Source organism: Electrophorus electricus, chromosome 3 (genome assembly GCF_041902795.1).
Source record: "Electrophorus electricus isolate QZ-2024a chromosome 3, ASM4190279v1, whole genome shotgun sequence".
Lineage (NCBI taxonomy): Eukaryota > Metazoa > Chordata > Actinopteri > Gymnotiformes > Gymnotidae > Electrophorus > Electrophorus electricus.
The window spans coordinates 124,519-149,635 of NC_137499.1; the positions used below are offsets into that span (position 1 = coordinate 124,519).

The 25,117-nt window shown below is 42.2% G+C and overlaps 1 protein-coding gene across 9 annotated transcripts in view; it reads left to right on the forward strand.

The window, feature by feature from the left end:
• The first annotated feature begins 316 nt into the window (after positions 1-316).
• vps13c (vacuolar protein sorting 13 homolog C) overlaps positions 317-25,117 on the forward strand; it is a 47,594-nt gene continuing 22,793 nt past the window's right edge. For 2 of the 9 annotated variants that reach the window (XM_081708590.1, XM_081708612.1), the window contains exons 1-49: positions 317-535; positions 1,561-1,604; positions 1,919-1,961; positions 3,077-3,172; positions 5,197-5,298; positions 5,544-5,606; positions 6,033-6,104; positions 6,288-6,397; positions 6,662-6,721; positions 6,819-6,878; positions 7,122-7,202; positions 7,697-7,754; positions 8,281-8,408; positions 8,517-8,623; positions 8,798-8,969; positions 9,063-9,125; positions 9,208-9,355; positions 9,590-9,684; positions 9,964-10,106; positions 10,338-10,530; positions 11,283-11,397; positions 11,678-11,814; positions 11,936-12,068; positions 13,136-13,253; positions 13,496-13,631; positions 13,753-13,834; positions 14,038-14,138; positions 14,352-14,505; positions 14,673-14,743; positions 14,925-14,984; positions 15,136-15,286; positions 15,601-15,780; positions 15,931-16,034; positions 16,192-16,359; positions 18,451-18,483; positions 19,525-19,829; positions 20,012-20,159; positions 20,347-20,452; positions 20,577-20,704; positions 21,079-21,235; positions 22,320-22,399; positions 22,587-22,646; positions 22,777-22,930; positions 23,140-23,259; positions 23,495-23,598; positions 23,708-23,875; positions 24,178-24,482; positions 24,605-24,752; positions 24,938-25,082. In XM_081708590.1, the coding sequence (XP_081564716.1) occupies positions 436-535; positions 1,561-1,604; positions 1,919-1,961; positions 3,077-3,172; positions 5,197-5,298; positions 5,544-5,606; positions 6,033-6,104; positions 6,288-6,397; positions 6,662-6,721; positions 6,819-6,878; positions 7,122-7,202; positions 7,697-7,754; positions 8,281-8,408; positions 8,517-8,623; positions 8,798-8,969; positions 9,063-9,125; positions 9,208-9,355; positions 9,590-9,684; positions 9,964-10,106; positions 10,338-10,530; positions 11,283-11,397; positions 11,678-11,814; positions 11,936-12,068; positions 13,136-13,253; positions 13,496-13,631; positions 13,753-13,834; positions 14,038-14,138; positions 14,352-14,505; positions 14,673-14,743; positions 14,925-14,984; positions 15,136-15,286; positions 15,601-15,780; positions 15,931-16,034; positions 16,192-16,359; positions 18,451-18,483; positions 19,525-19,829; positions 20,012-20,159; positions 20,347-20,452; positions 20,577-20,704; positions 21,079-21,235; positions 22,320-22,399; positions 22,587-22,646; positions 22,777-22,930; positions 23,140-23,259; positions 23,495-23,598; positions 23,708-23,875; positions 24,178-24,482; positions 24,605-24,752; positions 24,938-25,082 (5,809 nt within the window). In that variant the 5' untranslated portion in view covers positions 317-435. The remainder of the gene's footprint in view (positions 536-1,560; positions 1,605-1,918; positions 1,962-3,076; positions 3,173-5,196; positions 5,299-5,543; positions 5,607-6,032; positions 6,105-6,287; positions 6,398-6,661; positions 6,722-6,818; positions 6,879-7,121; positions 7,203-7,696; positions 7,755-8,280; positions 8,409-8,516; positions 8,624-8,797; positions 8,970-9,062; positions 9,126-9,207; positions 9,356-9,589; positions 9,685-9,963; positions 10,107-10,337; positions 10,531-11,282; positions 11,398-11,677; positions 11,815-11,935; positions 12,069-13,135; positions 13,254-13,495; positions 13,632-13,752; positions 13,835-14,037; positions 14,139-14,351; positions 14,506-14,672; positions 14,744-14,924; positions 14,985-15,135; positions 15,287-15,600; positions 15,781-15,930; positions 16,035-16,191; positions 16,360-18,450; positions 18,484-19,524; positions 19,830-20,011; positions 20,160-20,346; positions 20,453-20,576; positions 20,705-21,078; positions 21,236-22,319; positions 22,400-22,586; positions 22,647-22,776; positions 22,931-23,139; positions 23,260-23,494; positions 23,599-23,707; positions 23,876-24,177; positions 24,483-24,604; positions 24,753-24,937; positions 25,083-25,117) is intronic. The other 7 variants (XM_035533099.2, XM_081708597.1, XM_081708605.1 and 4 more) reach the window with 7 other exon arrangements.

Sequence of the window (25,117 nt, forward strand, 5' to 3'; positions counted from 1 at the left end):
TGTAAAAGGATTGGAATAAGAATCGTCACAAATATTATTAAAATGCTTGAAAAAGCACAAAAAGGTCTAAACATAGCGTACCCCTTACATTGCTGATATACATACAAACATATATCATTTACATAACTGATATACGGTTAAATTACTGCGAAAGAAAATAAACGTAACCTCCGTTTAGTAGTGTCATTCATATTCAGTCAATACAATTTTGAGTAACTTTATTTTGTACCGCGAACTGCATTGTCCAGGCTCTTGTCTCGATTTCTTTGGTCTGCCAAAGTGATACAGAAAGGTCTAGCTAGGCAAATGAGTTGAGCTCTGAGAGGTTTGAGATAATCGCAACGGTTGTCGCGGGAGGAGAGCTCGCGCAAGTCAGGAGTGTTTTGGCATTACTAGCTTGTGACCTGTAAGAGGGCCACTGTGTCGAGCTTCAGTATGGTCTTTGAGTCTTTGGTCAGCGATCTCCTAAACAGGTTTATTGGGGACTACGTGGAAAACCTGGACAAGTCGCAGCTCAAGATTGGCATATGGGGAGGTAAGCGCCGAGTGGGGAGATGTAGCTGCCAGATCATAGAAAACCCCTCTAAATCGATCTAAAAAACCCTAAACTCCCCGTGTCGTGTCTCCGTGTAGCCGTTTCACAGACTGGACTGCGCTTACATTGCTCTTTATTAACCAAGGTTAGCTAGGAGATAGTTACTAGTACGGCAGTATAAGCACTAAGCCCTGCTAGGGAGGGATTGGTCATATGTGTAGCGTGTGGTTCCGGCTGTTAGTGATGCATCTGGTTTGTGCATTATTGAAATGGTGGATCCGTACGAATTGAAAGTCCTGTCATTATTAGTACTGCTTGCGTCCTTCGCCTGTATAAGAGCGCTGGACAGCATCTTAATAGCTTGGTTCTTAGCCTAAAGTGTCCAGTAGGTCATAGTTAATGTACGATGAAGTTTTAAAAATTGGTTCTTTAAAGACATTTCAGTGCATGTTTTGAATTATGATTAAGCAGTATTATGATTATTAGAATTAAGATTTCAGTTATATTCACCTATCTGCACTGAAGAATACTGTAGGAGGAAGTAATTTGTTTCTCCCCGTGTCACATTACTCCCCGCACTATGAAGAGTTAACATGCAGTCTTTAATTCTTTCTGTCAGGTGTGTATTAGGCTAGTAATCCTGGGCTGTGTCTTTTAACCTAATATTTGTATTGCCTCTGTTACTCTAACTTGTATTAGCATGAGCTCAGTAAGGATGTGACACTCCCCTCTCATGCCTTAAATCATTTCTCAGCTAGGTTTGTCCAGTTCTGACAACCACATTCTTGTGTTCTCTTAGCACAGACTGCACTGACTTAAACACCGATTCTATCACTACTTTCACTTTGTCCCACTAGTGTGCTCTATTTAATTACCTTTGCTAAGTCCTTTTGGAGCATCCACATTACTGTCAAAAGAACTGAATTACAGTGATGAAGCTCCAGACTAAATTATATCTGAGACCTTAATTGTTATTCTGTCATTTATGTTCTCATTTTATTTGATTTGAATGTGTGTTTTTCTAGGTAATGTTGTTCTGGAGAACCTGAGGGTAAAGGAGAATGCACTGGTATGGACACTTAACACTTTCACCTAATGGTAGATGTTCAGATAATTAAGTGCTCTTTTGTATTATTAGGCAATCTTGTTGCTAAATAGGGAACTCAGGCTAGTGTTAGCCTGCTCTGTGTGGCTGTTAAATCTGTTTAGGTGCTAAATTTGACACAGTGGACAATGTTCGTTAGTTATCTAAACTACTAGGAAACTTTGAACCATAATAGCTGTAATGACCAAGGCCCCATGGAAGTAGCAAGGACTGCATGCATGTATATATTCTCTCACTACAGACAGACACTTGTTAAGCAACATTTCACCCTCTTTCAGAGTGAGCTGGATGTTCCATTTAAAGTGAAAGCTGGGCAAGTTGGTAAGAACCAATTTTTGGTTTTAAACTACTAGTGAAAACCACCATGAACCATCATCACACAGATAAACCATTATCTCACACGTAAACATATCCTGTCTGTCTGTGCCCTGCAGCCCCAGTGGTCAATGTTTTCATCACACCAAACATTTCTCGGTGTGACAGTGCTTTTTCTTTTCTTTTTTATGCTGATTCATTGGGTTTTGTGAAGGACATTATAGCAGCCTTGTTTACTAAGCACCTGAGAGGAGAGTAGGCCCACATCCCAAAGATGGAAGGACACATGATCTCTGTTTGGCTGGAATGTTTTTACTACAGACTAATAATTGCTGAAATGCAATTATTTACTTAGAAAATTTAGAAATATAAATATCTATTTTAAAATAATTTTTGCTGTACATTTTCAGACTTGTGTGTGTATATATATGCCATAAATGTATCAGTCACTCAAGCCTCTTTTTGTTGTATTCTACTTTAGACTAATTTATAAAAAATACTATGTACCTCAAATTCAAAACTGAGTTCTTGATTTTTTTCATCATTGTCTCTTAACCTGTTAAATTGGAATGACCAGCTCTTGAAGTCCAGGGAGTTAAGATAAAAGTTGCATCTTTCCTGTGTAGGAGTCAGGACCACACAGCTGTGATGCTGATTTGACCATTCAGTTACATTAAGTGATCAGTTAACTACAATGTTGTGCTGTAATTGTGTTACATTTTCAGTATTTGATATTCTTATCCAGAGCAGCTTACATATATTTTTTCAGTTTATATCACACAGTGTGTGTTTGTGTTTCCTGGGAATCGACCCCATGACCCTGGTGTTCATATCACACAGTGTGTGTGTTCCCTGGGAATTGACCCCATGACCCTGGTGTTCATATCACACAGTGTGTGCTCCCTGGGAATCGACCCCATGACCCTGGGATTGCTAACACTTTGCTTTACCTGCTCTAGCATGTAAGCTACAGGAGTAGTAGATCTTATTGACGTTTTTACACTAGGTGTTTTTTTAGCATAACATTAATCTGTTTGTTGTAATTTAGCTATACAAGCATGACTTTATAGATGAATGTAACTTAGTTCTGTATGACATATTACTTTGTAATATTGTTGTAGGAAAATTAACTTTAAAGATCCCATGGAAGAACCTGTACAGCGAGGCTGTTGTTGCTACCTTAGACGGCCTCTATCTGCTGGTAGTGCCTGGAGCAAGTGAGTATTTCCTTTCTGGGCCCCGTTTTTTTTTCTTTAAATGCAGTAAACTAATGCTATGGAACTAAAAACCTTCTCACTGTTCAGTCCACTGTGGTCTATTTCTCAGTTGTGTTAAATAGGTGGACAACGTGTACTTGACATTAACTGATTTGCCAGATCTAATCAGAGCCCTTGAGGAATGTTTTGAAGATTGTGGAGTAAAACACATCATCTCTTCAGTTCTTTGGCTAAAACCCAGTAGGTCTGGCATGTCTAGAATTAAGTAGGAGGAAAAAAATCAGTCTACCTGACAGCTGTCATAGCTGTAGGGTTACTGCAGGGTTACGTGTTGTAGCTGAATTTAACTTTATTATGAAACTGCCCTTAGGGGGCGCTGTAAGATATTGTTAGTTGTTCCATAAACACTGGCCAACACAAGGGTAGTGCTACTTGTCACTAAGTAACAACTTAAAATGTTAAAATATCTTAAAGGGAACAAAAGGTCATCTTAGTGTTGTAAAATCTAACCCATATGCCACGTTTGTGGACTTTTATCTGTGAAATATGCAAGATGTAAAAATGTAAGGTTAGTAACGTTAGTAACGTTATTAAGTGCTAGAATATTTTGCTCTATTGTTTGAAATTTGTAAATGTTATTAATGTTTCACCTCATGTCCATATAGTCCATATATATTAGAAAAACAGCCTGATTTCATATCACTGTTTCTCTGACGGCCTGAGAACAAACTCATTTACATATCTCTGCATATTCAGCCTGTAGCAGTTTAGCCCCGCCCACTGATATTTCAGTTCTCAGGCATGTTTTAGCATTGACTGCTTTTTGAATGAGGCACAATATAGGACAGCCAATCAGAACAGAGCCTATTTAGCTTATATTTGTCTTAAAGACACAGTAACCGAAACAGCCTGCGTAATTGTATGGGATAAATGGCGGCTGGAAATAGTTAAAATATTAAAAATGAATTATGACCAGTTTTGGAACATAAAGACAAACAAATATTGGAACTGGAAATCAAGCAAAAATGAAAAATAAAGGAAAAATGTACAATATAGGCCATTAAATCTGCTGTGTTTTTAGGTTGGAGATCACATGGTCCAGAAGCACTTCACTAACACATGGGAGTGTTGAGGGAGTTTATTTGGGGGTGGGTTGGTGGTTCAAGAAATAAATTATTTCAATGTGGTCAGTGAAGAATAAAAATAGAAATTAGTGTTCCTTTATCCCTCAGTCATAGTTTTGACAGTAGTAGCTCTTGCGTCTTCTGATCCGTTTACAGACTGACCATGGTTGCTGTCCATTGATCTAACCTTTCATGGTAGGCAGCTGGAAGGTACTGAGGTTAGGAGAGGAGTCCTGTTTCTTCGTGCTATGAGAAGACATGTGGTGTACATCAATTCAAAGCACTTAATTCCTCTGAATCTTTGATACTGCCCTCTACATTTACTTTTACAGCATTTGGCAGAGGCTCTTATCCAGAGCAACTTACAAAAGTGCTTTGTCATTTCCTCATAGAACACACCCTAGTACAGTACAGTAGGTTAGAGTCCAAGATACCAATGAACTAAAATACTGTAGAAATACAGGGATCACTGCTGATGACTAGAAGTACAAACACATATAAGCTCTATAACAGACAACAATCAATGCAATAAACGAGTACTAGAGTTTGTTAGTCAACAAAGGAGTAATAAACAATACCCTACAATAAGTACGAGTTTCATTTAGTCAACTTAGGGTCAGAGGTCATTTAAATATTCCACGAGTAGACAGGTCTTCAGTCTGCATTTGAAGACTGCAAGGGACTCTGGTGTCCGGATGTTTGTTCCACCATCTAGGAGCAGGACAGGGAATACCTACCTCTGGACCTCTACCTGTCAGGGTATCTCTGATACTGCTCTCTACCTGTGTGTGTGTGTGTGTGTGTGTGTGTGTGTGTGTGTGTGTGTGTGTGTGTGTGTGTGTGTGTGTGTGTGTGTGTGTGTGTGTGTGTGTGTGTGTGTGTGTGTGTGTGTGTGTGAAGCAATTAAGTATGATGCAGCTAAAGAGGAGCGGTATCTGCAGGAGGTCAAACAAAAGGAGCTGCAGCGCATTGAGGAGGCTCTCCAGCTGGCTGCACGCAGAGGTAAGCTCTGCCTCTGAGGTAATGCCTGCCTGGCAGAAACACTTCACAGAACAACATACAAGCTCTTAAAGTCAGTGTATCAGTGTATTCAGAAGAAGCTGGAGTAACCACTTTAAGCTGTAGCTCTGAGGTGTAGAGTGTGTTATGGAGGCCAGTACGCATGCATGCACCATGCACCCACCCAGGCATCCTGTCTTGCTAACTACTGTGTGTATTTGCCTTCTGCTGCACATGGGTGACTGCAGACTCTCAGGTGGGAGAGTTTGTGTATAATTTGGAGAGTTATGTATATAAGGAAGCCCCCTGTGGTATGTACACTGCCTCATTCACACAGACCTGCACTGACAGTGTGTGAATAGACCCCGTCAAAAAAACGGGGTCTTTTCCGTTTTACACTTTCTGCTTCTTTTATGTGTGCACGTCTTTATGTAAAACTGTCTGTGTGTGTGTGCACATGCATGTATGTTGCAGACTTTGTATATTTTGCAAGTGCTATGCATTTCTGATAACGTGTTGAGGGTGTGTGTATCTCTGTGTGTGTGTGTGTGTGTGTGTGTGTGTGTGTGTGTGTGTGTGTGTGTGTGTGTGTGTGTCTCTGTGTGTGTGTGTGTGTGTGTGTCTCTGTGTCTCTGTGTGTGTCTCTGTGTGTCTGTCTGTGTCTCTCTGTGAGTGTGTCTTGCTGCTCTTTGCTTTAATGACTCTTGTCTCTCTCTCCCTATGCTGCACTATGTAAGATAAAGGACATAAAAAGCATAAAAAGCATAAGAAACTGTTTGGGAGGTCTAAAAGGTACGAGCGGACATCAGGTGGGTGTCTGGGGTTTTCTGATGCTGTGCTCCTTCCTTTCTGTGGCACAGAATATGGCCAAATCAGTTCGATATTCTCACTGGCTTCATGTTCAGTGTGTTTTACTGTGAGTCTGCAGGACTGCATCATAACAGTTATTATTATTATATTATTAAAATGGTTTTTGTAAATGCTCATTGTAGAGAAGCCTCAAGAAGATAAGAAAGACACATTTGCTGAGAAACTGGCAACCCAAGTAATCAAAAACCTACAGGTCAAGATTACCAGCATCCATGTCAGATATGAGGATGATGTAAGTAATGTGTGCGTGTGTGTGTGGGTCTAAGGGTGTGTCTGCACGTGCAAGTGTGTGAATGTGTGAGTCTATGGGTGTGTCTGTGGGTGTCTATGGGTGTGTCTGTACGTGTGTGTGTGTGTCTGTGGGTGTCTGTACGTGTGTGTGTGTGTGTGTGTGTATGTGTGTGTATCTGAGGAAGAAGTAGAGGTTTCTGTTATTGCTGGCATTGTGTTAATATTTGTTAAGTGTGTCTATTATGTATTGTCCCAAAAACACAAGATATCAGATCCAGAGAGACCTCTCTCCGTGGGAGTGACTCTGTCAGAACTCAGTCTGCAGGTAATATGACACACACCCCCTATACAATTATTATATGACATCATAAAATTATGTATATGTTAAATATTTATATTGTATGCCACAATGCTGTCCCTAGACAACCGATGAGAACTGGAGGACCTGTATTCTAAATGAAGCAGCCAAACTCATCTATAAGGTAAAAAAGTGATTGTCAAAAAGTGATCAACAATAATTTAATATATTAGTTTGATATATTTCCATTAACTGGTGCTGTTCAATGATTAATATTAATAATGGTGTATTTGGTGGCGGGTGGAGTGTTTATTAACTGTGATGAATATAATTTTTTAGGTTTTCCATATGTCGTGTGTGTGTGTGTGTGTGTGTGTGTGTGTGTGTGTGTGTGTGTGTGTGTGTGTGTGTGTGTGTGTGTGTTCAGCTCGGTTGTTTGGAGTGTCTGTGTGCCTACTGGAATGTTAACAGCCCAATGTTCTGCCAATGTTCCCGGGAAGAGGCCGTGGTAATGTTGCTCTGCATACTTGGCTCTGCTGTAGCTGGTCCTGCAGTGTTTGTGACCCAGGAGAGGTTCTGTCCACATGACTCAAGCTTAGCTTCTCCTGATAGTAGTGCAGGCTGGACCATGCTGTTCAACCTTATGCACCCTTTACATACAACCATACATATACACTTACCAGAGTAAACCCCTAAATGCACACTTAACCCACAGTACCTCCTAAATACACACTTACCCAGAGTAAACCCCTAAATACACAGTTAGCACAGACAGTAACAGGATAATAACTAATACCGTTTGTGGTTTTCTTAGCGAAGAGGAAGGAAATGAATGAAGTGATTACACAGGATGTGTGTGTGCATACACACAGGCTGATCTTCACATGATTTTCTTCTGCCATAAATGTGTTTTTGGAGCTTGTTGTGGAACTCATAACTACACTATACCCAGTGACGCATTTACCTGTAATTCATTTCTTCTTATTTTTTATTTATTTGCAGAGCAAACTAAAAGCAGGAATCAGCACCAAAGATGAAGAGCTGAAAGGATACCAATACAGTGCGTATTAACCATGTGTTAAGGGAAGTCCTTCGTCTGCTGTTGACCTCAGTATCATAAAACACACTTTTATGTAAATAGAAGTAAATCCCAGTTCTCATTGTCAAGCTCCTTACAGACACATAACCCCTAACAATAAAATCCAGAAGTTCACTTCATTTATAAATAGTGTTTATCTTTTGTCATTTAACTCATTTGCTATATTGTGTAGTTTTGGCATGACTACAAAATTAATTATTTATTACTCCACATCGTAAAAGGAGATCGATTTATTTGTACTTATTCAAAACCTAAGTAAATGTTTGTGAGACACTGTATACCCACAAATCTTAACAGTCCCATGCTATTGGCTGTCTCATTTGTCTTGAACACACCCTAACTGTCAGTCTGCTGTGATCTTGTTTTGACAGGGGTAAATATACTAGTTTAATATACCATGTGTGCTGTTTACTTTAAGACCTGTATCCTTAAATAGACACTGTATATTATTGTAGTTGGATCACCTCCAATCTTGTATCTTGTACAGTTTTCAAACCCATCTTTGCTTCTGCCAAGATGTGCATTAATCCAAATGCAGAGGTTGAGCTGAAGTCTCCCAAAGCAAGCTTCCAGCTGGAGGTGCAGAACATTGCCATAGAGATGACCAAACCTCAGGTCCGGACCCCCAGCTTGCAGTTCGCTCACCCAACACACACCTCCGTCCCCCGAGACATGTCCGCCATGTGTGTAAATAATGAGAACAACCTCGTGTCTTTTTTTTAGTACCTGTCTATGGTGGACCTGTTGGAGTCCGTGGACTGTATGGTTAAAAATGCTCCCTACAGGAAGTTCAGACCACATGTCCCGGTACACAAACATGCCAAACTGTGGTAAGTATTTAACATCTTTGGTGCTGATTGGTAGGACAATTATTTGGTTTCCTTTTGTTATAGTCTGCTCTGATTGGTCAAATTGATCCTGTTATTATTTTTTCATGTTCTTTTTATTTTAGGGGTCTGTGTGTGCCGTGCTCTGATTGGTAGGTTTCTGTCATTACTTCACAGGTGGAGGTATGCCATCTCCAGTGTGTTGGAGGTAAATATAAAGCGCTACAAGGAAATGTGGAGCTGGACACACATCAGGAAACACAGACAGACGCTGAAGGCATACAAAACTGCACACAGAGCCAAGCTGAGCCAGAGCAAAGTCCGGGAAGACACGGAGAAACAGATCCTGGTACTGCAAAAACACCTCTGGTACCTGCCTGAGAAATATAGCAGGATGGAGAAATGTGTGTGCAGTACAGTGCTAACATGCTTTATCTGCTAGGAACTGGAGAAACGTCTGGATGTGTTCAACATCACACTGGCCAGGCAGCAGGCACAGATGGAGGTACAAGGACCATGTGCTGCACCTACAGCTGGAGATCTCCACCCTTCAGACCTTCATCGCTCTGTGTTCTTACTTGCTTCAGATGGTTCGCTCAGGACAGAAGCTTGTTGCCAAGAAGGGAGCAGCACAGAAACAGGGAGGAGGAGGAGGGGGAGGGTTTCTCAGCAGTTTCTTTGGCAGGAAGGAAGGGAAGAAGAGAGAACAGGAAGAGGAAATGACAGAGCAGGAGAGTGAGTTCTGCTGAACTACAAATGAATACATAGCTTCATATTCACTGTGTGTGTGTGTGTGTGTGTGTGTGTGTGTGTGTGTGTCTGTGTGTGTCTGTGTGTGTGTGATTGAGTGTGAGTAAAGGCTATCTGCTGAACTACAAACAAATGCAAAGCTTCATTTTCACTGTGTGTGTGTGTGTGTGTGTGTGTGTGTGTGTGTGTGTGTGTGTGTGTGTGTGTGCGCGCATGAAGGTATAGATACGATCATGACTGCTGAAGAGAAAGCAAAGTTATACACAGCCATCGGCTACAGTGAAAGTTCCCACAACCTGACATTACCCAAAGATGTTCGTATCACATATTTACATATTTACACCACAAACAAGGGTTCTGAATAAAATTGAGTTTGAGAATTTTGCTGAAACAGTCTGAGACACCTTATACATTACTTGAACATTTTCTTTAATTCTGTGTTTGTGTTAATTGAAATCCTTTTTTTTTTTTTTTGTTGCTTAAACGTGTATTTATTTCATAACATGCTAGTTGCTTTGACATACTGATGAATGGTTATATTGTGCATGTGCACGCATGCGTGTGTGTGTGTCTGTGTGTGTGTGTGTTTGTAGTATGTAGCAGTGATTATGAATTTCAAGTTGTTACGGACGTCAGTAACGGTGCGTGAGGAGATAAGAGTTCCAGAGATCCTGAAAGTGCAGATGATTGACCTCAGTACCACCATCTCCCAAAGACCAGGAGCACAGGCCATAAAGTAACACACACCAAACACATACTTACACACACACGTACAGATGCGCACACACACATGCACAAAATCATGAAATCACACACTCACAAGCAGACACACACACACAAATATGCATGCACACTAACACACACACACAGACACAATTACATAAACGCACACACATACAATCACATAGGTACACTCTCTCACACACAACAGACATTAGTGGATAACGTGTGTGTGTGTGTGTGTAAGGGTGGAGGCCAGTCTGGAGCACTGGTTCGTGACAGGGCTGCAGCAGCAGGGCCAGGTCCCATCACTCATCGCCTCTGTGGGGGACTCGTGTTCCTCTCTGCTCAGTGTGCTGTTTGAGCTCAACCCAGAGGATAGTCCTGCAGATCAGCTCCTCCATGTGCACTCCCAGCCTGTGGAGATGATCTACGATGCTGTGAGCACACTCTCACTCACACACAGTCACACACATACTTTCGAGTGCACACACACACACACACACACACTCTCTCTCTCACATACACATACACACACACACACACACACACACACACACACACACACACACACACACACACACACACACACACACACACTCTCTCTCACACACAAAAAATCATGACTGCCCCTCAACCATGCAACCCCCCCACAGACTCCTGTACACAGGCATTAAAATATTCAGACATCTTATCACACAGGGTGACAGGCCAATTGCATCACAGTGACAACACATTTATTGCAGCCCACTGATTAAAGCTTTTGATATCATTTTTACGTAATTGTTATCAAGCTCCTTCTTCACATCAAAGTTATATCATATAGATTTACATAAATGTTCTTGTTAAGCTTTTTAACAGACATGTTTAAAAGGAAATGGATGATGTCATGTATGAGGGTGTGTGAAAACATGCTATAAGTAACATGTAGAGTAAAGGACTGCCAGTCAAGCTGAGTAACGCTGCAACATGTAGTGACATGTGGAGTAAAGAACCATCATTCAAGCTGAGGCTTGCACTGATCAAGGTTGAGATGATTGCGACACACCAAACACTTTTAATGACCAAAGTGGAGGTATTAAACCTGACTTTCTCAGTGTTCAAGAAGTTATACTACTCTCCAATTGTTCTGTAGTCAAAGTGTCACCTCAGTGAGTCTTCTGCTGAAATACTGATTTGTATTTGTTTGTAGCTGACAATAAACAGCCTGGCAGACTTCTTTAAGACAGGAAAGGGAGTTGATCTGGAGGTGATCACCTCAGCCACGCTCAGCAAGCTGGAGGAGATAAAGGAGAAGACAGCTAGTGGTACACCCCTCACAGACACACCCCTCACCCCTCACAGACACACCCCTCACAGACACACCCCTCACCCCTTGCAGACACACCCATCATCACAAAGACACACCCCCTCCCACCTCTCTGTCCCCAGACGCAGCACCCTCCCTACATACACTTCTCTGCTTAGAGACACACCCCTCTGCCCAAAGATACACCCCTCAATCTGCTGACACACCCCTCACCTGTAATCACATTTAAATGAATATTCATGTAAATCTAATAAATGGATGTCACTTTGGCACTGTAGGTCTGTCTCACATTATTGAGACCCGTAAAGTTCTGGACCTGCGGATTGACCTGAAGCCATCCTACCTGCTGGTGCCCAAGTCTGGCTTTTATCAGAGCAAGTCAGACCTCATCATCATAGACTTTGGCAGCCTGCAAGTGAGTGTAAAACCTGTATGGTGTTTTAATGTCCGTGCTGTCTAATGCTGTGAATTCTGAATGTGTGTGTGTATGTGTGTGTGTGTGTCTTTGTGCATGCGTGTGTGTGTGTGTATCCTAGCTGAATAGCGTGGACCAGGGGTCTCATCAGCAGATATCTGCTAGTTTTTCCTCTCTGGAGGAGATTATGGACAGAGCGTACGAAAGATTCTCTCTGGAGCTTCGCAGTGTTCAAGTGCTCTACAGCAAATCAGGTAAACACCTGTTGGGATATGTAGTCACACGCCTGCTGGGATATTTAACAGAGAGCTTTGTGCTGGCCTTTTTCCTCTAGGGAGCACTGTTTCCCTTCATATTGTGCACTACTATTTATGGCTGCCTTGCCACTGTGCTCAATGTTCAACCAAACTGACCCAGTTGCAGCTGACATTTGCAAAGCAGAGACAGTGAGACAGCGAGACAGGTTCATAATGACACGGATGATGAATAATGAAACGTTGAGTTTTTGAAGTTTTGGAAACCCACTTTCCTTTTCTCTGGAACTTCGCTTTGTCTCCATATAATGTTTTTGATTCAGACGAAGATGCTTGTTTTTAATCAACAGTGTGTGTGTGCTGCTGTTAAAAACATCCAGCGGGGAGCAAAGGAGACATTTGAACCAGGAAAAGAACCTTAACCTGCATGTTTACATTTACATTTATGGCATTTAGCAGACGCTGTTATCCAGATCGACTTACAAAAGTGCTTTGTCATTTCCTCATAGAATACATCCTAGTACAGTACAGTACAGTAGGTTAGAGTCTAATTTACAAATGATCTAGAATACTGGGGATCGATAAGTACTAGAGTTAGTCAACATAGGAGCAATCAACATCAGTATAATAAACAATACCCTACAATAAGTACTAGAGTTTCATTTATTGAATGTTGGAGCAGTGTTATGGTCATTTCAAATTAAAATAAGCCTGACCCTGGACATGGACATGGCCTGCTCGCCTGGAAGGGTTCCAGCTGTAGATGTTTATCTTGCTTCTGGGTGATGTCATGCTGAAAGGTTTAGTGCAGCTGGGTCTTGACCTTTGAAGAGAGATTTGTAAACCAAACCTGTGTTTTTCTCACCAATTCACAAGTTAAAAAGTTTACCACAATTATGTTTCTGCATCAATTTTATTATAGTAGTGTTTATTTATTGTGTTTTACATGTAAATGAACACTTGCTGCCCTGATTAAAAGGTTATATTTTCTTGGGCGGCCTAAAACTGTTGTGCAGTCCTATATTTCAGTGAAAGATCAGATTGTGTGTCTGTGTGTTTTTCTACAGGTGAATCATGGAAAAGTGCTCGTACTCAGAGTTCATCCATCCAGCACATTCTCCGGCCCATGGACTTTACCCTGAACCTCGCCAAGTGCATAGTGGAGAAAGACTCACGCATGCCCAGGTCTCACACACAAAAACACGCACGCACATGCACAGACACACACACACGCGCGCACACACACTGTGACACACACTATGACACACACTCTCTGTCTCTCTCAAACACATGCGCACACACACACACACACACACACAAACACATTATTACACACAAACATACATAGAGTGGTGTGCAACACACACTCCCTCTGCACTCTGCCCCAGGTCTGATTCACGCTCACTTGTGTGCGCTTGGTTCTGCAGGTTTAAGGTGTCTGGAGAACTTCCTTTACTGCATGTGAAGATCTCCGATCAGAAGATCCAGGGGGTTCTAGAACTAGTGGACAGTATTCCCCTCCCCCACCCTGTATCAACCCCACCCTCCTCCCCAACCCACAGGGTACAAGAACACACACACACACACACATACAGAGTCTGCAATATTAAACAATACAGTTTTAAGTTAATTAAATCTGTGTGTGCCTGTGTGTGCGCGCGCGCGTGTGTGTGTATGTTTGTAGGCACGAGTGATGCCGTTAGCAGGCGCCAGGCCAAGGGTGCTGAGCTTAGATCCATCAGCCCTCCCGTATTCCACTGAGTCAGGTTTGTGTGTGTGTCTGCTCAAGTAGAGTCTGAATAGAGCCACTGACTATGAGCTACAGTTTTGCTGGGTTAAGGTGTTAATGTTCTGTACCAGCTAAAAAAAGCGTGCGTGTGTGTGTCTGTACCAGCTAAAAAAAGCGTGTGTGTGTGTGTCTGTCTGCGTGTGTGTGTGTGTGTGTGTGTGTGTGTGTGTGTGTGCTCAGACTCTGAAGAGGACACCAGTGAAAGGTCTCCAGATGAAGATGGTCAGAGATCAGTCCAGGAAGACCTGACTGATGTTCAGTTCAAATTTGAAATCAAAACGGTAAGGATGAGGGATGTCCAAGAGTGTTGGTTTTTTTTTTTGTTTGTTTTTTTTTTTTTTTTTTTTTTTTTTATGAAGGAATTGTTTATCAGACTGACAGGTTTGTTTGAGTTTGCGTCTGTATACACTTATCTTTGCACTAGTGTTTAGCAGTATATGTGCAGTATATGTGTAAGTATTGATATATGTGAATTTGTGCATGTATGTGTGCAGGTCCTCCTTGAGCTCACCCGTCAGACTGCGATGGAGGAAACAGTTTTGGCTCTGAATGTGTGTAATTTGGGTGCAGAAGGGAAGATGAGGACTTATGACTTCACTGTGACCTCATACCTGCGCAAGATAAACCTGGACTACTGTGAGACGAGAGGTGCAGACACGCACGCACACACACCATGTACTTGTGTTATAAAATTCAGCATATTAGTCTGAATGTTTTCTTATGATTTTGCTCTATACTTTACAAACTCTGCTTATCTGGTCTCTCTCTCTCGTCCTCGCTCACTCAATCAATCTCTGTGGGTGTGGGTAACTCAGATCAGCCACTCCATCTAATTAGCTCATCAGACAAACATGGATCTGATCTGCTGAAAGTGGAGTACATCAAAGTAAGCACTCAGTTCCTACTTCTGAAAACACTTTTTATGTGTGCATGTGAGTGTTCCTGTGACTGCTTCTGTATGTTTGTTTGCATGTGTGTTTTTGCGTGTGTGTGTTTTTGTGTGCGCATGCGTGTGCATGTGTGTGTGTGCGTGTGTGTGTGATTTACTGACTCTCTCTCCCATGCAGGCTGATGTGAGTGGGCCCAGTTTCCAGGGTCTGTTTGACAACACTGAGCAGACACTGAAGGTAAAGTAAAACATTCTAAGCAGCACATCACACTCAGTTAATTCAGTCAAACTGGTGCTTTCAATGACGTCATCTTGCCCAAATTTCACACTGTCCTCACACTAGTGTGTGCATGTGGAATTTCACACTGTCCTCACATCTGTGTATGCAGGTGGAATTTTCCTCACTCATGTTCATGCTTCACACCAGCGCTCTGCTGTCCACCATTAACTACCTGAACACAGCAGTCCCCCAGGACATCACTGCCTCTAGAGTTCAAGACACCCGAAGACAAGCTGACAGGACGGCAACTGGAAAAACAGGTGCACACATGCACACACAGTTACAAATGTGTGCATGCAAACATACAAATGTTTTCAATTATTTCAGACATTAATGGTTCTATCAGCATCTTTTGTGAATGTTGTATTTGTCTCTGTTTTGTAGGGTTATTTGTGGGTAATTAATTACATTTCTACCAATTTGTTTTGCACTGGTCTTGATATGACATGCGACATGACTTTGGAGAGCACAGTTTGCTTGTGAAGAGGCATGTTACCAACTAACTGGCTTCTGTGATGTACAGTGAGGAGTTTCTCCTCAGCATCACAGTAAAGGTATGACTGTTCTCTCCTAGTGTCTAAGGGAGGGAAGACCTCCACAGTGGTGCGCTTTAAGCTCTGTGCCATGTTGGGTTCATTTGGAGTGGTCGTCTGTGACGACCGAAGCAACATCGCAGATATCCGAGTCCAAGGTACAGTTCTGTGCAGAGCGTTCAGCTATGAAATGGAACATAATCCTCAAGCCTCAAATGCAGGTGCTATAACAATATAAATATCCGATATTCACCCTTTAATTGTGGAAGCATCACTGCACTGTAACAGTGGAACCTACCGGGCAGACTAAGAGTTTGGTTTGGAATGAGATTAAACTTGTCTACAGTTTAAACATAGTTGATGTTTGTCAGGTATTGATGCATCCGTGGTGGTCCAGGCCAAAGAGACAGAGGTGTTTGCTCGCCTGCGAGATATCATTGTGCTGGATGTGGACCCGAAAACAATACACAAAAAGGTGTGACATCAAGATCTGATGCATCTCAGCTAAAAGCACAGAGGCACACAGATTTTTGTAAAACATTTAGAAAACACTGGAATATTCTTTAACTTTAATTTACTTTTGTTTGAGGTAAATCTAAATCTGAATAGGTGGATTATGTGTGTACTGACAGGCAGTGTCTATAGTGGGAGAGGAGGTGTTCAGCTTCAAGATGATCTTGTACCCTGGAGCGACGGAGGGAAATGGTTACTCTGATGTGACTAAAGTGGACAGCAAAGTCACGCTGAGAGTCGGCTGCATCCAGATCGTTTACCTGCACAAGTTCCTCATGTCTCTACTGGTGAGAGTACATAAACCCTCACACACACCTCCCACATACCTCCCACACCCACACATACAACTCCCACTCTCACTCTCGCACACACACCTACACCCATACACTCACCATTCACACACTCATGCACCTTAAACACATGCTCACACACACACCTAATTGCAAATACCTATAATTTTGTTTTACATTTACAACATTTAGCTGACACTTTTATCTAAAGCGACTTAAAATTATGACTGAATACATCTTGAGTAATTGAGGGTTAAGGGTCTTGTTCAGGGACCCAACAGTGGCAACTTGACAGTGGTGGGACTTGAACTGGCAACCCTCTGATTACTAGTCCAGTACTTTAACTACTGCTGTCCCTCAGCGACATTCAGAGTTAATATGCATAAGAATAAAGTGCTACCACTAAATAGTTCTTAACCCAGTACAGTTTCTTTAAAATAAGTTACAATTGACAATTTTGGAGAATTTTCCATTAATAGAAACCCAAAGCCAAAGTTGGCAATTAGAGTCACAGAAGAAAGAAAGGTGGAGTGTTGTCTTTCAGCATTTTTTATGTTCAGTACAGGGTGGTGAGGTGTGACCTCAAATATAGTTTACTGATTGACTTGACATGAGACTCAAAATCGGTCAAAGTTTCAGGAACATTTTAAAGCTTGTGTGACTTGATGATAACGATGAGGAGCTTTTGACATTTTTACTGTATAAGTATAGATGCAACTGTCACGGAACGCTCACTTCCCACGAGTCACGGGGTTTGGCCCGGCACGTGAAGTGGGAGGATATTTGTTTGTGGCCACACCTGCACACACCTGCACCTTGTCTTGTGTTTATGTATATAAACCCATGTCCTTGTTTGCCGGGTGTTGGTCAGTGTTGATGTAGTGCCGTCATTGTTCAAGGTAGTCGTGTTCATTGTTCTGTTCAGTGTTAACCGTTAAGTTTTCACGTTTATTGCTTGTGTTATATGTGAGTGCCGTTATGTTTTATGTACTTAAATGTTCGTCCGTGTCGAGAGAGTCTGTGCATCCTGCTCCGCGCCCTTCGGCACTCGGGCCAGCACGTTACAGTAACAGTCTATCACACAGCAGAAAGAAACATAACAACAGCCAGTCAGTCAGTTTTGGGTTGTACGTCAAAGTACTTGCCTATTTCCTGACACAAAGCATCATGTGTGCTACCAGCAAGAAGGCTCTAAAATTAGGAAAAGACAAGTGGACCCTGCGAGTGGCCTGAAAGTGAACGTGAACTCATGATATTCTCCGAAGCTGATGAAAGTGTTGACAAAAAAGTTTACCACAATATCAGTTATATGGAAGTTGCTTGGATGTGGGAAAAGCAGTGAAGCACAGGTTAAGATGGTTTGCAGAATACATCACTGGGAAACACAACTCTTACAGATAGACCACAACCACGGTGTGAACCATGGTGTGAACATTTTATCTGCGCTTACTCTACCAAAACAACAATAAATAGTGTCGTCTTTTGTGGTCATTACCCCATATTAAAGGTAGTTAAAATGATGTTTGAATATTGATCAATATTAATCAATTCAATATTGATCAATATGGGGAAAAAATGTTGTGATCATATTTTTGCCATATGCCCCAGCTGTACTGTAGTGCTCTACACATGAACTGGCAGTAAGCACTTTCCTTAGTGAGTAAAGCACAACTCCCTCAGCCAGCAGAAGAACTGATCACACTAGTTATTTTAGACAGAGATTAGTACTTAATTCTTGCCACAGATGAAATGATTTACTAGATGTGTCCGACATTCCTCTAGATGTGTGTCCGACATTCCTCTAGATGTGTGTCCGACGTTCCTCTAGATGTGTGTCCGACGTTCCTCCTAGATGTGTGTCCGACGTTCCTCCTAGATGTGTGTCCGACGTTCCTCCTAGATGTGTGTCCGACGTTCCTCCTAGATGTGTGTCCGACGTTCCTCCTAGATGTGTGTCTGGCGTTCCTCCTAGATGTGTGTCCGACGTTCCTCTAGATGTGTGTCCGACGTTCCTCTTTGTGTTGCTGTTTTTCTGATGCTACTTTATTTCGCTTCTTTTCTCTCCTCTTTGTTGTGTCTTGCTTCCAGGATTCTTTTAGCTCTCACTACTCTGCTGATGAGGTACAGGCCTGGGCGCCATTATAAGCTCTTAGAGCTGCACCTTCACCGTTAATGCACCTTTGCACACCCAGAGCATTTTAACTGTGCTTTACAGTGTGAGGTTACAGTGTATTATTATACAGTGTAACATTAACATTATTAACATATTGTAAGGTGTAACATTATTATCATTATTAACATATTATTGTAAGGTGTAACGTTATTAACATTAACATATTATTGTAAGGTTATTAATGTTATTAACGGATTATTGTAAAGTGTAATGTTATTAACATTATTAATGTATTGTAAGGTGTAACGTTACATTTTGTCTTCATTACATAATGGGGATATTAAAGAATGCTGTTGGTTAAAATCAGAATTGCTAAATCTATGCAAAACTATGGTTATAAAAGCAGAAATGGGTCTTCCTTTCTTTTTTCTTTCAGACAGCAGAAGTAGATTGATTGGCTGCGCATTGTTTTTCTGATCTTGATTTGTCATGCTCTAATTGAAATGGAAATCATTGATAAATTGATTATTACATTTCTTATGACGGAATACTCAGTGAAAGTGGACTTGTATGAATAACTTGTATCTGTGTCATTGTCATTGTTTTATGGACTTGCTTGCATGTGTGTTTGTCTTTTGTTTTGTGATGCCATTAATACTAAAGTGCTCTGGGTTTGGAATGTCAGCACGAGGAGAAAGACTGTACTGCCAACACACTTCCATGTGTGGCAGATTTAAATCACATTTACAGACTGTCTTCTGCCATAATCTACCATGCTTTCCAAATCCTTCTTCACCAATCACAACTTCACCTCCAGCTTTTATTCAAATTTGCAACTTTTTTGTAAATTTGGTTGTCAGAGCTCAAAGAGGATAAGAGCATTCCTGCATGAGGTTTCCCTGTTTATTTTAACAGGCTTCCCCATCAACACCTCCCACTTTCCACAGACCTCTCCGAGTCTCTGAGCTGACAGTTAAACCATGGCTCATACACACTTGCTCCTCAGTTTTACATCAGATCACTTGCTAATTGTCATTCATGTTTCCTAGACATTTGTGGACAACTTCCAGACGGCCAAGGAGGCGCTGAGCGCAGCTACAGCCCAGGCAGCAGAGAAGGCTGCCTCCAGCGTCAGAGACTTCGCTCAGAAGAGTTTCAGACTCTCCATGGACATCAGACTAAAGGCCCCGCTCATCATAATCCCCCAGTCTTCCATGTCCCATGATGCCCTTGTGGTGGACCTGGGTCTCATCAACGTTAGCAACAGCTTCGCTCTGCTTCAGGCTGAGGGCTTCCCTCTCCCAGCCGTTCAGGAGACCATGGACATCAAGTTGACGCATCTCAAATTATCCAGGTTAATGTTTTGCCTGAATTGGTTTTCTGCTAGTAATAGCATTACCTTCTAATGTGGTTATTGTTTTCTTTAATATCCCTGATTAAAGCCACCTTCCGAGATTTCAAAGCAACTAGTCTAGAACTTTAAGAAAAGTGAGAATCCTGTCAGTTCAGAATTTTGTCTTGTTTTCCTGTTTGCAGGATGGTTCTGAGGCGTGATGACCCTCAGGCCGACATCCAGATCCTGCAGCCGGTTAATCTGGAGCTACTGGTGAAGCGTAACCTGGCTGCCTCCTGGTTCACCAAGATCCCTGGAGTGGAGGTCAAAGGAGGCCTGAAGTCCATGAATGTGAGTTTGACCCACTGGTGAACCAGTGAACCTATGTTGCACGTAGTATCTTAGATTCATCAGGATTTAGCTTTTTACTAATTCATTGCTAAATGTAATTCATTAATAAACATGAAGTGTGCAGTGCTTTAAATTTTCAAAAAGGTTGTTTCCTGTGAGAAACAAATGTGCCTCCTGGATGTGGTAGATTGTTCTTGGCCAGGAAGACTTGAGTGTGTTGATGGGGATTCTAGCAGAAAACATCAGTGAGGGAAGCAGAACTTCATCCTCTGATGTGAAGAAACCGTTTAAAGGTAAAAAAAAAAAAAAAAATGCAACTGTCGCTCTGTTGGGCTTCATGTGCATTACCCAAACCTGCTACACACCATGTACATTACCCAACCTCCTACATATACGTTGCTTCCCTGTGTTATACAGATAAAACTGAAACAAATGAAGACCTCAAAGAGACACTTCCTGTGGAGACAGAAACTCAGCCAGCTCTTTCCAATGGAAATGTCAGTGAGAACATTGTCAGTGTTCTGCTCAACTTTGAAATTATGGAGGTACAGCAAAAGATCTGATCGTATCTATATTTGTTCATCTATGTTCATATATTGTTCATCTATGTTCATCTATATTTGTTCATCAACGGATTGTTATGAATAGCTTTTTCATCATTATATTGTTGGATTTTTATAATTCACCATGTTTAATTATGTAGTTCAGTATTTATGCATTCTCAACACCATGTTTAATTATGTAGTTCAGTATTTATGTATTCTCAACACCATGTTTAATTTTGTAGTTGGGTGTTTGGTATTCTCAACACCATATTTAATTATGTAGTTGGGTATTTAAGTATTGTCAGCACCATGTTTTAATTATGATGGGTATTTAGGTATTTGGATAGTTAAGCACGGTTACATTCCCTGTGTAGGTAACGGTGATGCTGAAGAAATCAAAGCATGGACATGAGAATCCCTTCCTGGTGGTCCATGTAGCTCAGCTCGGAATTGATACCCAAGTGCACAAATATGACATGCTGGCCACCACGTACATCAAGACAATCTCCATGAAGTGCCTGGAGTTTACAGGTGAGTAGGTTGGTGTAGAGCGATATCTATGGTAAAACATTTCAATTCCTTTAAACATTTCAGCCAACTTTGGTCTAAAACAGAGGTTTCTGTACACTATACCAGCCACTTGCTTATGGTGATCCATGTACACTCTGACTCCTAGCATCTTGCATCATGCTGTTATGTGTTGGATTGTGTCGGGCATCTTTGCACAGCCTGCATCTGGGGTCCTGCCTGGTGTGGTGGATGCAGCCTCTGTTGATCTTGTATTCAGAGCTTGTTCCTTTGCTGCCATAATTAGTGCCTCTGTGCTGAGTTTCAATCCAGCCATTTAGGTGATGATGTATATCTGATGACTGGAAGTGTGGAGGTGTTGATTATATCTGATGACTGGTAGTGTGGAGGTGTTGATTCTATCTGATGACTGGTAGTGTGGAGGTGCTGATATATATCTGATGACTGGTAGTGTGGAGGTGTTGATTATATCTGATGAATAGTAGTGTGGAGGTGTTGATTATATCTGATGACTGGTGTTGTGGAGGTGTTGATATATATCTGATAACTGGTAGTGTGGAGGTGTTGATTATATCTGATGACTAGTAGTGTGGAGGTGTTGATTCTATCTGATGACTGGTAGTGTGGAGGTGCTGATTCTATCTGATGACTGGTAGTGTGGAGGTGTTGATATATATCTGATGACTGGTAGTGTGGAGGTGTGGATTATATCTGATGACTGGTAGTGTGGAGGTGTTGATACGTGATGAAAGCCTGGATCATGTTCTTCCCATTCAGCTGGCTTAGTGCTCTGAAGTGTATTTTGTAGAGCAACATGTTAAACACCTCAGGGTTTTGTGTGAGTGTGAAAAAATGATTATTCTATTCAAATGTTTGATGTGGGTAAAATTCATTTCATTGCTATGTGGACAATCAAACTTGGTGCCTGTCTCAGCAAACCTTGGGTACATGATGCACTTGCAGGATAAAGATGTAATATAATCCTTTGACGCACCATTCACACAGATTTTACACGCCTTTTATACACTGATCAGGGCCCAAATTGAGTAGTGACACCGTTCCCCCTTTTTTCCTACTGTTGTCCCAGATTCGTGTGGGGAACCCCTGTGCATTCTGAGCTCCTCTGCACAGCAGGGGGCAGAGCTGCTCAAAGTGCAGTTTGTCAGGGTAGGTAAAAATATGGCATGGTGTATTCAGCAAGGCCTTTGATGCTTATTGTTTTTACAGGATTGAACATGCAGAATCATTTGTAATTATTTTAGTAGATCTTTCATCATTGCGTTGTTGCAATAGAAATATCTGTGAACTTTCTACTCTAACACTGTTAATGTTTCTAATGTGGTTTGTTGAACAGGCTGATCGAAATGGACCAAATTTTGCTTCTGTTTTCAAGAATATAGAACAGATTATGGATGTAAGTTTTCATTAGTTCATTATTTAATTAATGTTGAAGCATTTACGAGGCTTGTGTTCTTACCCAGCATGCTTAATTGGCATATAATGCGTGTGTGCGTGCGTGCGTGCACATGTACATGTGTGTGTAGGTTACTTTCTCCTCCTTGGACCTGATGTTACACACTGAGGTTCTCCTCTCCATCATGGACTTCCTGTCTGCTGCCATGTCCTCCAAACACCTGCCTGCATTGGAGAAAGATGCGAGGAGAAGTGAAGATGTGAGAACAATCTCAGCCAAGTCCAGTACGAGTGTAACCACGCTTGCACACACATGCATACACACACACACACACACACACACACACACACACACAAAACACTCTCACTCATACTCACTCATACTCACTCATAATAAGTCATATATAATCTGTGTTGTGCCTACACATAAAGTAAATACACATATTCACAAGAGCGCAGGAACACACACATCTGCATCTCTGTTCCTGCCCCAGTGGTGGTGAGCTCCCCCTCTGATGGTGATGTCATTGACCTGAAGGTGGACATGCGTCTGGGTGCTTTCAGTGTGCTGGTGTGTGACCAAAGCTGCAACATGGCCGACATCAAGATTCAGGGTCAGATTCCTCTACGTTCTCTCCTCTACCCCTCAGGCCAAGTGCCTTTACAGGAGTTTTTGTGTGTCCTACTTGTTCAAATGTGTATTAAAATGCCAGAATTGGATAACGTTATCTGTTGATTAGCATTAGCGCCTAATTAGCATTGGGTGAATGCTGTGACATTAGCAATATTTTTAAATGAGCTGTAGGTGGTCAAGTGAGTTGAAAAGAACCCACCATGTCCTGCTCATAGGTCTGCACGGCGCCCTACTCCTGCAGGGCACTCAGACACACATGTCTGCCAGGCTGCGAGATTTCATCGTCATTAATGTGGATCCAAAAACCATTCACAAGAAGGCAAGTCAGAAGTGTCACAGTATCTACAGTGTCCAAGTCTCCACAGTGTAGACCTCTGTATAATTACTGTTACTTTAGTGCCTCTTTATTCTGTGTGTTTTCTCTCTAGGCCATCTCTATTGTGGGTGATGAGGTTTTCAGTTTCAGTTTGAGTTTAACCCCTAAAGCCACAGAAGGGGCTGGATACACGGACACCTCAAAGGTGGATGGCAAGATCAGGCTCAGTGTGGGCTGCATTCAAGTGGTGTATCTGCACAAGTTTACCATGTCGCTGCTGGTGAGTGTGTGCCTGACCCAAACCCTCACTGGCCCAGAGCCCCCAGTAACGAAACCAAGAACCCCCCAGTAACAGAACAAAGAACCCCTGAGTAACAGAACTTTTGTGATGGTTTTATTTAAACATGGTGGTGTGTATTTCAACATGAACTGATTTGTAATTATGTACTGAGTAAGTTTAGAGTCTGATTTGGGTTCGGCTTGGTGTGGACTGACTTGGGTTTAGGGTGTAGGATGCGAGACTGTACTGACTCAGACGGAAGTGCAGCTCCGTGTCCACGTCTACTTCTTTGACTTCAACAGAATTTTAGTAACAACTTCCAGATGGCCAAGGAGGCACTGAGCACGGCTACGGCCCAGGCAGCAGAGAAGGCTGCCTCCAGCGTCAGAGACTTCGCTCAGAAGAGTTTCAGACTCTCTATGGACATAAGACTAAAGGCCCCGCTCATCATAATCCCTCAGTCCTCCATGTCCCATAATGCCGTGGAGGCCGACCTGGGTCTCATTACTGTGAGCAACAGCTTTGCTCTGCTTCCTGTTGAGGGTTGTCCACTCCCTGCTGTCATAGATGACATGAACCTGGAGCTCACTCAGCTCAAGCTCTCCAGGTGAGAACATGCTCAGCATTCTCGTGCTTTCTTCCCTGCTCCATTATTATAAACTCAGTCATTTTATTCTTTTGTCTTTCTTTATCTCAAAATTTGGTTTAATAATCCTGATGGGTTTTTAGAATCTTTGTGGAGAAGAACTCAGCCCAGCTCAGGACGGAGCTCCTGCAGCCCGTCAACATGGTGTTGTCCGTCAGGCGGAACCTGGCTGCTAGCTGGTACCAGGACATGGCTGGTCTGGAGCTGGATGGAGATCTGAAGCCCATGAAAGTGAGTCCACATCTTCCTGCTTTTATGCAGCAATCGTGATTCTGAACTGGAGAAAAGCCTTGTTTTTCTCAAGCATCACTGATAATGTGCATAACTCCTCTAAGGATTGTGTTACCCAGCTGTAGTGTGTACTGCAGGACTCCAGTCACTGGCCATGAGAGTCTCTGCTGGTCTGTGTGTTGAAGGTGGCTTTGAGTCAGGATGACCTGACAGTCCTGCTGAAGATCCTGACGGAGAACATTAGTGAGGCCAGCAGTGTCCAGCCCCCCCAGAGCCTGAACGCAGCGGGGAAACCAGCACCCGTGGCAGTCACACCTCACACTCTCATAGGTAACATACACACCGCTGCTCACACACTGGTTACA